Raw genomic sequence first — 16,947 nt, 5'->3', positions numbered from 1 at the left:
GTGGGAAAATCTGGATACGAGCACAGTCCACCACACATTGACAGGCTGCCCAGGTCAGCACGTGTCTGCCATTATGGCTATGCAGCACGTGAATGCACCTTCTCGCCGAGCAGCCGTTCAGTATGGTAGAGCAGCATTTCATACCACTTCCACCAAGCTCCTCATGCCACTATCACACATTCCTTCCACTGTCAACTGCAATCTGAGAGCAGTGTTGAAGTTGGGTAACATCAACCCTGAATAGCCACTCAATACACAATGCGGTCTCCCTTTGTGCTTTATTTTCCTGGGAGGACTGCCATCTAGCATGTCACATTACTGTGGACTCCTGATGCCATGGAATGCATGCAGTTTGTAATGTACTATTGTGTACTGTTGCAACTGATGGTAAAACAAATTTGTAACGACAAAAATTTTTCTTTTTTCTTGTGCTATACCTTTATGGTGGTATTTGTTTTCATCCATCCCCTTCACACAATGTTTGCATATGAACTAACCCTCAATCTGTATATTTCAGAATTTTTTAATTTGTTACCATTTTCAAGATAAAAAAACATTGCCATGACATGACCTTCGTATAAAACCGTGTTTCCGTGCAGAGTGTCGTGTGGACTGTGACCCACGCGAATGAAGCCCCTTGGCTCAAGTCCTATTAAGTTAAGAGGTGAGCATGAGGACTCTCACCTTTTATCAAACCAATCTGATTTTCAGTCACAAGTTTGCCTTTGCCATGTGAAGGATAGCTCGGGTGACAAAATTACAACAGATTACACAGGAAACTCAGTTTGTTCGTTGCAAGAAAGAGACTTTCCAGAGACATAAGAAAGGCAGTGCAAACATTATCACCAACACAGTTGATTTCAAAATTTAATAAACTTTAATCGTTATTGCAAGGAGTTGGAGAAGGTATCCGACAGCAAGCAATGGGGCTCCTTCACTGATGACATTCACATACCAGAATTCTTGCAGTTGCGCCAATGAATCCTTTCATTCACCAGTTCATTCAGCAATGGCCAGTACAATCTAGTTTGTTACGTGGGAAAAAATTACATTCAAATACTAATGGGTTGAGTAGCTTTTAAGACCTCTTTGTAGGTATCAAGCACGAATTTACCAACTATTTTTTGTAATACGAATTAAAACCAGACTGTTCAAAGAATTTCTTGGGGCTAAATTGTGTAACTCCATTTGAAGTTTTGTTTTTACAGATGCTACCTGTCTCTGAAGAGTGTCCAATTTAGAAATCAGTATGGAAATACATTCCAGAAGGTAATCCAATTGATCTTTAGACACACTATGTTTTTGAAACCAGCTGTATGTCTATTACTGAGCTTAAATATCAGCTAAAATATACTCTACTCAGAAGCCATCAGGGTCTTTACTTCAGGTGTTCTTTTCTGTGTGCAAAACTGCCAGCAAAAACACAAGTGACATCAGCCCTAATTTATAAGAGGCGCACGTTCATGGTCTGTGTTTAATGATAACTCTGCCAGGTATTCGTACATATGTCAGTCCATGTGAGCTTTCCACAACTGGTCGAGTCACACATGAACGCCGATACCAAAGCGTGGTAAGCTTCTGCATCCACGTCCCATGAGAACACAGCGCGAGAAAAGGTGGGACCGAGGCTTATCATTCCGTGGATAACAAGGTTGTTACAGATGAATTCAGACTGGGGGAAGTAAGGCTGGAAAGTGACCATGCTCTTCACAAAGGAACCATCCTAGCATTTGCCTTAAGAAATTTCGAGAAACCATGGAAAACTTAAATCAGACTGTCTGCAGGGGAATTTCACCATCACCCTATCAAATGCAGGTCCAACATATGACCCTCTACCAGTAAAATGAATTAACACTATGGTGCTCATCACATTGGATTGCATCTCTATGAAAAAAGAGGCTGAGTGAAGTGTGACTGCACGGCATTCAATTACGCATGGAAGTAGGCACCTATTGCCACCTGGTGCTACTCACAGCAAGGCGTCAGAGAAGGTTACATCTCGTCAGCTGACAGTGGTGCATGTAGCAGCTCGAAACAGCACTCCCATTTTATGCAATGTACACAGGGCGAAACTAGTTTCTCCCAGCATATAAAATGTTCTAAGAACTTGCAGGAATTCAGCCGTGTTCCATCTTGGACAGACACCATTTTTATACAGGTGCTCAACTCTTCAGTTTTGAGGCACAATTAATTATGTACTGCTACATTTTGACCAGAGAGAGAGAGAGAGAGAGAGAGAGAGAGAGAGAGAGAGAGAGAGAGAGAGAGAGATTCCAAGCAGAAAGTAATAAAAAACGTCACATGCTAATTCAACCTCGATTGCTTCCTCGGTAACCCTGTCCCAATAGCTGACGAAGTTCACACCAGAACTATGTTGTTATATTCCACAAGATGACAAGTACCAAGGAAATGCTCTGCAAATGTAGATTTGCTCATTTCTCATACACGAGTGTGATGATTATGCTCAATAAAGTGGTCCTTCACAGTCTGACCAATGAATGATGCAACAACTGCACAAGAGACAACAGACTTCCACCTTACGCAAACTGAGGTCATCCTTTACAGACCACAATTTTAGATGGTGGTACATAAACACACTTCGTGCCGTGTTTCCGCAGAATACAATTGTCAGAAATGTTACCTGTGTAAGGTGAAAAGGGGACACTTCAGTGCCATCCTCTTATTTTCACCACTCAGTCAGTACGTTAACACACATCTGATCCGTCGTTCACTATAACCGTTCTCACAATTGGTGACTGAGGTGGGCTAACCCGACTCACAAACTTTCATGGCCTACGAACAAAGATAAGAAGAACCCCTTCATAGTAAGCTGGATGGTGTCACTATCAGCCTGAAGATACAAATCAGAGTAGGTTGGCTCCCCACAAACTAAATTTCCTAAAATACTATCAACCTTCCTCCCGACCATACTTAAAATTAAGGAAGGCAGCCACCATTTTCCATCTCCTTGGTGAAGTCAGTATTTGGGTGGATGAATCTGGATCTAAAATTCTGTATAAATACTCATTTCTAGTCAAACAACGAAAGTACCATACACACATTTAAAATAGCATATACGTTTCTACACCATTGACTCCACAACGCATTCCTCAAAAATTTTTATAAACAGACTGGCAATAACAGGTCATGAAGGGACTCCCATCACAACTCCACCTGTGCATTCACTGAGCTGACCACTGAATAAAAAGTGGAAGTTGACATGATGAAAGAGGTTAGTAAAATCAACACCAAAACTAATCTCAATTAATGTATCAGACACGGGCATGCGAGTGAAGGGAGAAACCACACCAAAACTGTGGAATTGTTGAAACATAATCCCTTTAATCAAAGTGTAAGAAATCTGCGTAGTTCTTAATGTGATACACACACAGACTAGCCAATGGGCTAAATGGAGATGTGAGTGTTTTGTACACAATAGCTCCAAGCAATTTTACTGGCAAAAGGCCTCAGCGGATCCCCTTGAAGTTCAGAAGGCCACATAATCTGGAAATGCACGCACACACGACCTATCTCCAGCAGCTCGGAGTGGAATGCAACTGTCACATTCACTGTTTACACTTATATGTAACGGTCTTTTCGCTGTACCTGTTTATAACTCAATGTGTCATCTTTACGGGTAATAGCAATCTACCCTTTTCCTCATATTGTTGATACACCAACCTGATGTTACCCCAAGTGATTGTTATGTATATGTAAGTGTGCAAGAATTATGAATCCTGGCCACTTTTCAATGAAGATCATTAGAAATACTTACAAATTCATACTGTGTGTTCTAAATTATCTTCTGAGAGATATAGTCAAAAGGCACAATTGAAGACATTAGTTAGAATGACAAATTAATATTACACAGCATAAAGGGAGCTGAAACAATGGAATGTCCAGATACCTTTTAAACTAGTTACACATGGCTTACAATTACATTTTTCTGCATCCTCCACATAGAAACAAAGCACACTAGCTTAGCAACAGTTAACACACAGTTCTATTCACCTTTCTCTTTTGTGTCATCTTTCTTCTTAGGCTTCCATATCTTTGCTTTATTGATCAAGTATTTGACCTGAAAATAAAATGGAATATAACTGAATCGCAAAAAGACAAAAGACCATTCAGTGTTTCATTATACTAGCTAGCATCCGGATTTTCAATGCACAAAATTATCTGTACCAACCTCCCGGTCCAGGAGAGAGATTTTGTCTGTTATGGATTTGACTGTAAGCTTAGGCGTATCAGACAACTTCAGCTGAGCTTGGTCCTCCTCCATCTTTTGCTTCCACTCCTGAAATCACATACCAAGAGCACATTATATTTCAAATGGTAAACAAGACCTGCAATACTGACACTGCATGAGATGTACCTAGAAAGAAGGAAAATTAGGGTTTAACACCACATTGACATCGAGGTGATCAGACAGCAAGCACAAGCTCTGATAGCTTCGAGGATGAGGAAGGAAATTGGCCTTGCCCTTTCAATGGTACCATCCAGACACTTGCTTTGAGCAAACTGCTTGGTTGGTTGGTTGAACCGAGGCATGGATGACTGAAAGGGCCAAACTACTAGGTCATCAGCCCTCTTTCCTCAGACAGGTCTACATGAGGAAATCAGAGATGGTCTACCACACCAAACCCAGGGGAAGAAAATCTGAAAGTCTACCAAAGGTGTATGGATGGATGGGTGTGTGTGTGTTAAAACATCCCAGCTTCCTCAACCAAATTATAACATTTCAGCTCCTCAACACCAAATTAAAACGTTGCATTAGGAGGTGTCTGCTTCGTGCAAAAGGTCTTGAGTTCATATTGACGACAACAAGTAATTCTCCATTACAGACGTTTATTTACAAACAGAACTGACAGACTTCACAGACTCAACGACTGACTCTCAGAGCTAACCGCACTGCATATCCGAACTGGCAACTCACAACTCCTAGGTGTATTAATATCTTTCCAAACAATGAGAGTCTTTGACAATGTTTTGTTTACAATACGATAGCAATTCACAACTTAAAACTAAATTAGACATTACAGAATTTTAGTAACAGATTAAAGTAAGTAAAAGGATCAGTACATATAAATTCTTACAAGCATAATTTCCAAATAGATTTTATAACATTTTTCTACCAGCTTCTGGATAACCTTCACCAGATTTGTACCGATGTTTCCAGAAATATCTTGACATACGATTCTGGATATTTCTTGAGTGATTTAGAACAAATATTTATATGTAAAATGATGTAAATCGTGTTTCAAAATGTAAATAAATCTTTTTAGCAATATTTCTTGATACAAATCGTCTTTCGAAATTAGGTTATGAAACAGTTTTCACAAGTTTTCGTATGTTTGCGATCATAAGATAGAATTTCTCCATAGAAAGTTCCAGAAGTGTGCATTAAACGTTCATTTACAGACTTTCTCTTTAGCTGGTGAGTTTTTAAAAGTATCTTGTCCATATTATACGAAATAATTTAGCTCAAAACTGATAATTTATACAATTAATCAGAGCTACAGCAAACAGTGAGTCTTTCTTTTACAAAATGAAATATAATTACAAAATTGAATGAAAATAGGTTACTAACACTAATATATATTTACATTTATTCTATTTTTGTTCTTTCTGTGCAAAATGTTCTAATATTGACACAGTACAATATTTAAACATCACCAAAGTTTCCCTTTACATTTTGCATATCTGCTTCGACATCCCCTAAAAGTCTACAGTATCAAATACTTTAATATGTTCCAATATGCCCTGTAATGTTACAGTGTGCGTGCGTGCGTGCGTGCATGTGTGTGCGTGTGTGTGCGCGCGAGAGTATATACCTATCCTTTTTTCCCCCCTAAGGTAAGTCTTTCTGCTCCCGGGATTGGAATGACTCCTTACCCTCTCCCTTAAAACCCACATCCTTTCATCTTTCCTTTTCTTTCCCTCTTTCCTGACGAAGCAGCCGCCGGTTGCGAAAGCTCGAAATTCTGTTTGTGTGTTTTATTCATTGTGCCTATCTACCGGCACTTTCCTGCTTGGTAAGTCTTGGAATCTGTTTTTAATATAAAGGTCACCAAAGACTAGATAAGGGATAAAGTAGCAGGGGCGAAGGGGGGAAGACATAGGAAAAAAGGAAGGTGAGGTGTCCTATCTAGGCAGCAGCCGAAAGCATCACCCTCCTCCCCGCCGCCCCCCCCCCCCCCCCACCACTTACTAGGGGTGCCGCATACAGAAACTGGCTAGGAAAGGCTAGCAGCATGGACAGGGCAAGATGAGCACAGAGAGACAAGACATGAACAATTCTAACAGACTATATGAGACAGGGGAGGAAGAGTAAAAGAGTAGGTAGCGTGAAGTCCGAGGTGGACCACTAAGCCCAATCTGGGCAGAGGAGGCAAGTGTTCTGCCAACCTCTCAATGGGCTAATAAGATTAAGTGTCCCTACCTTAAAGAGAGTGATAAAAGCCCTCTTCACTAATAAAATGTAAAACAAAGAGAGACCCTGAAGTATTGTCTCCCGAGCACCAGGGGTAGTGAGTCAGCGAGAGTAAGAGAGTCCACCAGGGTGGGTAGGTTGGGACAGTTCAGCAATCTGTGGACCACTGTCACAGGAGTGGGTCCTTGCGAAGGAGGAGATGACTTGGAGTCAGCCAAGTATGGCCAATGCAGAGCTGGCAATGGACAGAGTCCTTGCGAAAGGCCTGCACGGAGGATCTCCACATACTCTTAGGGTTCTTAACCTGTAGTTAGTTTGATGAAGTCAAAGTGAGCCATTCTGTATTCCAGATCTATAAAACTTGAGAGCGTAACACCGAGTGGACATCTGTTTCTAAAGATCTCAAAAGCAATCTTACTGGTAGCCAGTTTGCCTATACTATCAGCGATTTCATTCACCAGGATCGCAACGTGGACAGGGTCCAGCAATTTAGGGAAATGACAGAATATCTAAATCAGGATGGATGGACACGAATTTGAACACAGCGAGTCCACTGTGCCACCTCACTCGCTATGTACCTAGAGCTAACACCAAAGGTATTCACAAAATGTAACACAAAGCATAAACAAGTAAGTAAACTGCATACACAGTCACGTTTCTCTGTGGGTGAGCACTCATGCAAAACCACTACACCAGTACTTGAGAGAATTCTCTTTGATCACATTTTCTCAGTTTTCTTAGTGTCTCACAGTAGGCTCGTGTTTACTGTGACTGCAAATTTGATAAAATCCACAAACACAATTTATTTATTACAAAGGTGTATACAACATGGAGACTAAAGTAATATTCACATTATGTGTCACTGCGAAGTAACACAGCTCAATGAAACTTCGACCGTACACAGATAGCTGCTAAAGTAGTACAGATGTTAACTGACAGAAATACGCATTAAGATGAACAAGAATGACACTTATTTGTGAAAAATAGTTACACTGAAGGTACTGCAATTTATGATGATCTCTTAGGAGATTACAAAAGGTAGAAAATGGTTCTTAATAGGATGACTTGTCATCGCAGATGGCAATACACACAGTGCAGAATGCCCACACATTGGCAGAAGGTTGCTGATCATTCTTGTGATAGGGTGTTACCACCAATGCAGTTGACAACTGCTGGGTGGTTTTGGTGAATGTAGATGTGCTGAAATACTTATCCCCAATGCCTCCCACACAGTCTTGATGGCATTACAAGTTGTCGGGGAAACAGGCAAACCAGTCCATTTGCCTAATATCCTCTTATTCCGAGAACTGCCCTACCGGCACTATTTTATGTGGTTGTGCATTATCACCCATAAAAATGAAGTCGCAGCCAAACACACCCTTGAAAAGATGCACATGACTGAATATAGTGTCCCAATATCACTGACGGGTAGTGTACCAAGATCATAGATTTGTGAGAGTGCAAAGGATATAGAGACCGGATAAATGAAGAGTGGGGTCGTGTGCTCTACCTGGCTCAAAGCAGATTCAGTCTGAATACTGATTGCGGATGTACCCCTCATCTGGCTCGAGTTGGGACCATGTAATGCACCCAGGAACATTGTTGAACATGATGGTTTTGCTGGTCCATGTGTTATGGTGAGGGGAGACAATGTTACGTGCGCAAACTGACCTGCAAATATTTGAACATGGTACACTCGCCAATCGTCTCTGAATAGACTGGCCTGCCTCCCCCTCCCCCCCAACTAAAATCCCACAGAATGCATATGGGGCATGTTGGGAAACGTACTGTAGAATGTCCACATGCCGCAACAGCAGTCAAGCAGTCGTCAATGGTGCTGGTGGAGGTCAACATGGAAGCAGGTTGCACAGCATACTTTGTCAACAGAGGGGGATCACACACCCCATGAAGAACCACGTCCCACTTTTTGCCTTTTGTAATGTCCAGGGAACCATCACCAACTGTGGCGATTTCAGTGTAATTGTCTTCATTCAAAAGTATCATTCCTGTTCGTCTTGTCGCACGTTTCTTTCAGTTACCTCCTGTACTATAAGGTAGCAGATCTTTCAATGGGTGGCAATGTTACTTGCCCAGACAAACATAAGAAAGTTACTTTTGTCTAAGTTATGCAGACCAGTTTAGTAGCTGACTTTGTGTTTTTGGATGACACGGTACGGCTCACTGACTGATGTCGGTGCAAGAATACCGGGGCTCCATCACTAGTCTCAATTATATTCTGTGGATTTTTTCATGTTGGCATTACAATGAAAGGTAAGTAGCAACTAATCAAGTTTCATAGTACTCAGATTTTTTGAATACAATGAACATAGAAGTTTTTGCAACTTACTTGTTTAATAACAATCTTACAAAGCTACCCCGAGAAAGTCTTCAGACAGCCGAAATATTGTGAAGTACTCTCACAAATTTAACATTTTTCTGTACCAGTTAGCTGTCTACAGAGATGGCTATGTCTACCATTCACATTATATTCTTAATTAACACCATGACGAGACACTTTCGCTAGTCACAATCAGTTCATCTACAGCATAAATTTTGTGATTAATGTCAACAGAGCTGCAATTTTTTGCTACTGAAAATGTATTACAGAACTGATTTAATATTGGCCATGTTTTTCATTTGTAGCGCCCTTTTGTAACACAGTGTAGGGAGTCTGAATGCTCCATTATGTAAAAACTAAGGTCACGTAAGCAGCTGCAATAAATAGTACATATTCTATTTAACATACTTTTAATCCTGTAGCTCCATTTTCCCCAACTTGTCCTAATATTTAGTCAAAAACACACACACACACACACACACACACACACACACACACACACACACACACACACACACACACACACTTTTGGCAACAATTTACTTCTCACTGTTTATTCATAACCTTCACAAAAACTGCCTTCATTTCTCCCTTAAATGTGTGTGCCATGCAGTTTTTACTGTTTTGCTTTCCATTTTACAGAGATTTCAAAAATAAATTAAAAAATAACTCATTTTGAATATCATCTTTAATACCATTCCATTCTTTCTGCAATGTGTAAGATTTTGCACCCGCAGCTCATTTTATGTTGTGTGATTAGTTTATTGGCAGTCTTCCCAAACAAAAGAGCACACAAAATTTATTTTCTTCAATAGCACAAATGCTGGAGTTCCATAGTAATGTTGCAACAATAAGTTAATAGAAGTAGCAAGTAATAATTTACCATGTAAAATTCAACTTCGAAGGAACATTACACAGGAAGAAAAAAAGAAAAAAAAGAAAAAACATATCACTCAAGCCTTCTGGTACATAGATGCACCACATGGCTTACCTTTGTTTCCTTGATGACCTTCTCCAGTGTTTCGAGTTCCACAGATGTAAATATTTCTGAACCGTTCTTTGCGCCATCTAGAAACTTTGAGCTCATTTCTATTATTTCACCAAGAGAACTGAGTGCAGTCGGTCGCTCTTGATGTTCCCAGACACGGCGGAACAAGGGCCGTGTCAGCTGCTTTAGCTCCAACAATTTGTCCTCGTAAGCCTGAGCATCTGCATCCGAGCCATCTTCGTACAGCCAGTCCGACACCTGAGTGGGGGGGGGGAAAAAAAATATTGAGTTCAAAATTCACCACCTACGGATGTATGAAGTTGCCACTGCCACAATAAGTACTTAAGAAAGTGCTTCTGTTTTTATATTTATTGTTTTGGCTGTGGTAATACTGCAACTATAATAATGTTCCAAACCTATACATTCACACTTGCTGCTACTACTACTACTACTACTACTACTACTACTACTGCTGCTGCTGCTGCTGCTGCTAATAATAATAATAATAATAATAATAATAGGAAAGAAACACAAAAGAGAACATGGAAAAATTTCATGAAGTATGAAATGCATCATTCTAAATTAGCTGCTGAAAGGCTGCCTATTCCAAGTGAGTAAGAACACAGTGGTCTTAAGTTACTGAACAGATGCAGAAACAACAGTTATACAATCTGAAGCAGTATGTCTACATCATCATCTCATTATTCCATAAAGCAACAGTAGCTGCAGATATTAATTATACACTAATCAATTACGTTTGATTTGGTTTGTGGGGCACCTTGTATTATGTTAGGCTCACTGCTTTTTAGGAATGCTTCAAACTCTGGCACTTTATCGTAAATGCTTTGCCAGTTAACTACTAGAATTTTAAACTCTCGCTTTGGGAGGGAGGAGGCATTCTTTTGGACCTCACACACATATTTCCAGGTCTACTATAGCTGTCATTATCTGAACTGGATGGAGAGTCACCTAATCTAAAAAACGCTTGTATACACTCCTCACACAGTCAGTTACCTGGATGGTTGCCACCGATGTGTAGTGCAGGGGGCCCTACAGTTGTCAGCCCTACAGCGTAAGTCCAAGATGTTGCAGCCTAGCTTATCACAGAACCCGGAAGTCTCCAGGTTAGTCCTACTTGACTCAAACAGCGGGAGGTATCATTCCTAGGGACAATGCTGCAAACTGTGAGCTTCATCGAACCTCCATGTGCAAGGCTAGTCTTCTCAACCTGTCAGTGGAATGATGCTGGTATGACCCCGGAGCCCAGACGACAGGTATCATTAGTTCCCATGTGTGGCACAATCTGCAGTTGGTTGCACCCTGTTCCCTCAACAGCTGCCAGAACAGCCTCTTCTACATGTTCAATGAGGTCCCCAGACATACACACTGAGTGTGACTGATGTTCCTTCCTGTCCCTTGCTGCCACTTCCCTGAACAGTATCATTATTTACCATGCCAATGATTAATAGACTTCCTAAACTTTTGCGTTTTCCTCCTCCTGACACAGGACAAAGCAGGTTTTTCAAAAACAGGCAAAGTGAGTCCCACTGGCTCAGTTCAGTTTCAGTGAAAGACAACACCTCAAACCTTTTGTTTATGGGGACTGGTTATAACATCCTGAGCCTCCCTCTGGGTGTGTGCATTCTTATTGTGCAACAAAACTGGTGCTTTACACTTGGAACACTTGGGACAATTTTATTTGATGCCAGGGAATATTTATTCAACTTTCCTGATCCTGGTTTTTGTTGTCGCTTAAAGTTACAGCATGAATATAAGACGACAGCTTTATTAATTTTAGTTAGTAAACTTATTTCTTTCCCCCCCCCCCCCCCCCCCCACCTCAGAATTAATCACTAAGCTAAAATAAGAGTTCCTTCAGAGTAATATAACAATATGTCACGACTCAGTTACACTATGCAAAGCCTGGTGATCATCTCTCTTTGTTCGGAGACAATGTTAATGTGTTAAGAAACTGAATAAAAAATGTTAAATAAAAAATTTATATGACCAGAGACAAAATACCACATTCAAATAATTTTTTTAAATTGTTTAAAACCTGTGGTACGTACCTCTGAACAGGTTTGCTTGATTTTCTCCAGCTCCTCCTCCGTTGCAGCTGCTCTGTACTCATCTGCATACAACTTATTTTGTGCATCAAAAACAAAACTCTCCAGGGCATTGAGAGCACTCTCACGGCGCTTCCTCTGTTCGTCAAATTCGTTCAGGGACTCCAATCTGTGTATGAAAGGCAGCAATAAATTTGACTGTTCAGATGAATGCCACTGGCGCAATTCAACTATTTCCCCCACACAAAATGTTTGCAATTATTCACTAAAATGGTGATGCATTAAATCAGTGTAAATTTGTTATTACAAAACATGACAAAGCTTTAACAATCATGTTTTTGTTGTCACTTCTCTCCATTAAATTTATTATTTCCTCGTGCATCAGAATGTGTCTTATGCAGCGATTCCTTCTTTTAGTCCAGATAATAATTTTTGAGAACTACACCTTTTTAGCTGCTAACTGAAATCCAGGAAACAGAGCTAAGGAAGAAATACAAGTTGCAATACCACTGAACACTGAAACATGTCACGTTATGGGGGAAGGGGGGGGGGATAGAGAGCAAAAAGCTGACGACAGCACCCACCAATTTGACAGAGGAAAAAAACAACTGAAGACAGCATCCGCCAATTTGACATTATAAAATAGAAACAGTCAGCTTCAAAACATTAACACTATGGTGTATTTTTAGCTCATATTCTTTGTAATGTGTAGACATACTGAAAAGCTTTCACCAGTGAAGCTATCAACTACTACAGCGACTCATGTCATACAGTCACATCTGTTTCAACCATTAAATTTCAGGACTATTTTTGGTGGGTGAAAATATCACACTACAGTGAAAAATAGGGGTTTTCATTTGGGATGTAAATATAATTACAGATTACATAATTTAGAACTGGGGAGTGGGACGCAGCAGTGTCACGACACCTTTCTACACCTCTGGCTACTCTACACATCACACAACTTCCACTAAAATGTACATACATAAATTAGGACTCCAGGTTGGAAAATCAACAATATAAATGAAAGTATAGATCACTACTCACTGTGTTGAGTTGCAGACAGGCACAGTGAAAAGATTGTTGCATATTAAGCTGTCTTCAGAAACTGAAATGCACATACATTCATTGACACCTCACACACACATGACAGTCATCTCTGGCAGCTCAGATCAGAATGCAAACAGCATTTTCATTGTGCCTGTCTGTAACTCAATGTGTAATCTTTAGTGTGTGCAGCATTCCATCCCCTTCCTTGTATTGTTAATAAATTAGTATTTAAACAGACTAGGTTTGTTGCCTTAGAGGAATAGAGACTTATTTTGTAAACTATTATTGTGCTCCAGCCTGTGATATCATAATCAGTTTGGGTTTCAAGAAAGGGATAATTTAATTTTGTAATTTAGTTTCCCAGTATTTTACTCATTTCTGTACACGATAATCGGTGCATAATCATCCAGTCAAACTGCTACAGATAGAAACATGAAATTTGGAGACTGAGTGGATCTTTTACTGTAGGCCTCATTCAGAAGGGAATTTTATGAAATTTTAGTCCTAAGGGGGTAAAATTGGCGATTAAGATTTTTTTTAAGGATGTTACAATTAAGGCAGTTTGGAAGCTGGACTTATAAAAGCTGGTATTTGTTTTCTTGATCACAAAAAAAAAAATTACATGTTCCATCAGTTTTGGAAATTTTATCCCTCTGGGGATCAAAAAGTGGGGGGAAAGTTTTTTTTTTTTTTTTGAAAACATATCATTATTAAAGAAATTCTGAAGTATTTTTAAAGCTGCATCTGTGGACTCTGGTATCCGACTTCTTAGTAAAAATAAAGTGTTTCAGTGTTTCTGGATATTGAATGCCTATGGGGGTTAGAGGAGGAGACTTTTTATGAATTTTTTTTTTATTATGAAAGCATTTTTAAAGCTAAACCTATGAAAATTTAAATCAGAAATTAAAAAAAAATATCTGTTTCACTGTTTTTGGAAATTAAACCCCCAAGGGGGTGAAATCGGGTCACACTGATTCACTGACTCATCACCACCAAGCCACTGCGGACTGAAATTTGGAGAGGGTGTGGGTCCTATACTACACGCATGGTTTAGGAAGACACTGTCCAAAATTCCACTCCCAAGAGAGTGATAGTCTTTTTGAAAGTATGTCACTATTAAAGGAATTTTGAAGCTAGAACTATGAAAACTGGTATTTGGTTTCTCAGTACGAAAAAAAAGCAAAAAAAAAAAAAAATTCAGCATTTTTAGAAATTCAACCACTAAAGGTGTATAAAATAGTGGGTGAAAGTTTCTTAAAATAATTACTAAACAACTACTAAAAGATTTTTAAGGCTACGTCTATGACAATTGGTACTTGACTTCTCGGTTACAAATAATAATAATAATAAAATATCCGTGTTTCAATGTCTCTGGAGAGAAGAGCAATAGACGAAGAAAATTTTTATGAAAATATTTTGTTACATTGAGGAGGAGGAGGGGGGGGGGGGGGGAATTTAAAGCTAAATTTATGAAAATTGGTTTCACTTCAAGGTTAGATATAAAGAAGTGTTTGTTAGGGGGTGAAAGTTGTTATGGAAGTATCTCCTCAAGAATGCTAAAGGCATGATTATCAAAAACTTTTGACTCCGGCTACCAGAATTGCTTTTCAGTCAGAAGTACATTTGAGAAAGACCAAGCTTGTAAGGCCTTCATTGGCATGAAAAGCTTAGAAGGTATTGCAATTTGTTAACATTAAAACTCAATTAAATAAAAGTAAAAAATATCTGCAGGCTATACAGTCTACGCGAGCAAGCAGCGGGCACTGAGCTAGTAATACAAAAAAAATAACTTCAAAAATTTAAGTTAAAAGAAGCACCCACAATCGAACTTTCTTTACTTATGCTTATTTTCAGTCATGTGACTTTGCCTGCAGGGGTAGAAATTTACAAGACGATTCCAATGACCACATAAGATATCCAGTTACAAATGTGAATTGTGTTATGACTCATACTAACCTATATCTTCCAGAAAATCCACAGCCACATTTTTACACCACCCAAGAAACCCAGCATTGGACGAGACATACAGCCAAGAATATTTAGAGGAGTAACAATACTAAGGTGAGATAGGTGAGTAACAGAGCATTCTCCTATTCCATCTCGTTACACATAGCACCAGCATTACTTACTTCTTGATTGATGACTGGAACTGCTCGCTATTAAGAGCTGGCACACCGCTCTTTTCTTCTGCTGCATTGATCGGCTCTTTCAGCAAAATTATTTTAGGCTTCTTTTCCGTTGGCTTCGTTACATTTTTTGCATCTGCCTTTTCAGCACCCTCTTTAGCACTTTTCTCCTCCGTTTCGGATTTCTCTCCAGCCGATTTCTCATCATCAGACTTTTGCTCTTTCCCTTCACCTTCTTGTCTGGCAGCGTCTCCTCCCTCTTGACCTTCCTTCCCCGAACTGTCTTCACTTTGCTTCTCTTCTGCTTTCTCATCCTTTTCTTGCTTTTGCTCATCTTTCTTCTCGTCAGAAGCTATTCAAAGGAAAGAAGTTTTCCAAATTATGTTACAATTTAGATACCACAACTGCATAATTTTACGTAACACTATTTTTTAAAAATATTACCCTTTGCTGCTTTGCATTTCTTATCTTTACAATAAATAATTAGAGAAACATAAGGCAGTCAAAGCAGTTAAACTTTTTATTTTCCACTTACATAACTACTTGGATTTTCTGTGTTTACTGGTAAAATTCTACACAAAAGAATGAATGAAGTGCAATAGCTTTATGCAGTACTGGAATGGAACAACTTGTGCCTAAGGATCACATAATGCGATTGCTGTGGGTACTGAGGTGCGGATACACTGAAAGCAATGTAGCAGTCTACATGTTGCCCCTTCCATTCTTCTGTGTTTTAATCACTACACCAAAACTCCAAATTTGCATTTCATGTCCAATAAGGGAAGGACATATGACAAAATGATGACTTCAATTTAGGTAAATATGACTCTGCAAGCAATGAATGTGTAAATGTATACAGTTCTGTATGTAAAATAAAGGAGAGCCCACCCCTCATCTAATGATGCATGAAGCACAGAAACATGTAAAAGAAAACAGTATTCCTACAGGCTTTTGAGCTCCTCTTCTTCTAGTAAAAGAAAACGCATTAACACGCACAACTACACAAACACCAAAACATATACTCCCACAGCTATAGCAAGACTGATTATTTGTTATAATTAAAACAGCTGCAGTTGTAGGAATGTGTGTTTGGGTGTCTGTGTGGTAATATGTATACTTTCACTAGAAGAACTGAAGCTCAAAAGGCAGTGGGAATACTATTTTCTGTTACACATTTCCATCCTCCGCGCATCGATCTGCTATAGGCGAATGGTTGCCTTTCCCCTATTCTATGTCTTGTTCCATCCAGGAATTTCCATTACTGTCACACACACACACACACACACACACACACACACACACACGATATATTTCAGACTCACATGTAATAAATGTACACTGTTAACAATTGCTGAAGATGATGTTAATGTTTGATAAACAACTCCCACAAAAGAGCAATTTAACTGAAAAACTGCATTACCACACTGGCCAGCCATGTAAACAACTGATACTGAGCTGATACTGTATGAGCATGGACACTACTGTGGTCACAGCGTTAATTAATGACATTTTTACAACTTCTTAAACCCACGTCTGTACTTTTACTGGCTGACTTGCACAGTACCTGTTCGACATATAAAACAGCTTGTCAGCTGTAGCGGGGCTACTTACAGGTGAAGAGCTTGCTGATGGTGCTGCCAATCTTCGATAGTGTCCCCTCAGCGTCGGCGGCCTCAGCCTCCTGCTCCTCAGGGGAGACCGTCTTCTCCAGGGCGAGCTCCACTCCCGACAGCTGCAGCACGCCGCTCTCGTCCATCGAGAAGTGCGCCTTTATACCCTTCGATTCCACTCCGTGCGAGTCCTTGTGCTTGGACAGTGCCTCGCTCACCCCAGTAAGGTCCACACGACTCAGGTTGAGCGAACCAAGAGCTCTGAAATAATGACGACAATGGATGTGAAGTACAGTTATCTAACTATCTACACACAGATAAACATTCACGCTCTTT

General features: G+C 39.8%; 1 protein-coding gene across 2 annotated transcripts in view; it reads right to left on the bottom strand.

Annotated features, from left to right (window-relative positions):
- LOC126291425 (hypoxia up-regulated protein 1) overlaps positions 1–16,947 on the bottom strand; it is an 83,901-nt gene that overhangs the window by 17,215 nt on the left and 49,739 nt on the right. For both annotated transcript variants that reach the window (XM_049984941.1, XM_049984940.1), the window contains exons 10-15: positions 16,613–16,872; positions 15,005–15,353; positions 11,829–11,994; positions 9,763–10,017; positions 4,190–4,297; positions 4,012–4,078 (exon numbers count right to left, since the gene is read on the bottom strand). In XM_049984941.1, coding sequence (XP_049840898.1) covers positions 4,012–4,078; positions 4,190–4,297; positions 9,763–10,017; positions 11,829–11,994; positions 15,005–15,353; positions 16,613–16,872 — 1,205 coding nt within the window. The remainder of the gene's footprint in view (positions 1–4,011; positions 4,079–4,189; positions 4,298–9,762; positions 10,018–11,828; positions 11,995–15,004; positions 15,354–16,612; positions 16,873–16,947) is intronic.

This window comes from Schistocerca gregaria, chromosome 9, assembly GCF_023897955.1.
Source record: "Schistocerca gregaria isolate iqSchGreg1 chromosome 9, iqSchGreg1.2, whole genome shotgun sequence".
In the NCBI taxonomy this organism is placed as follows: Eukaryota; Metazoa; Arthropoda; class Insecta; order Orthoptera; family Acrididae; genus Schistocerca; species Schistocerca gregaria.
The sequence above is the reverse complement of the archived record's forward strand: the minus strand, read 5'-3'. Positions and strand labels throughout refer to the sequence as shown.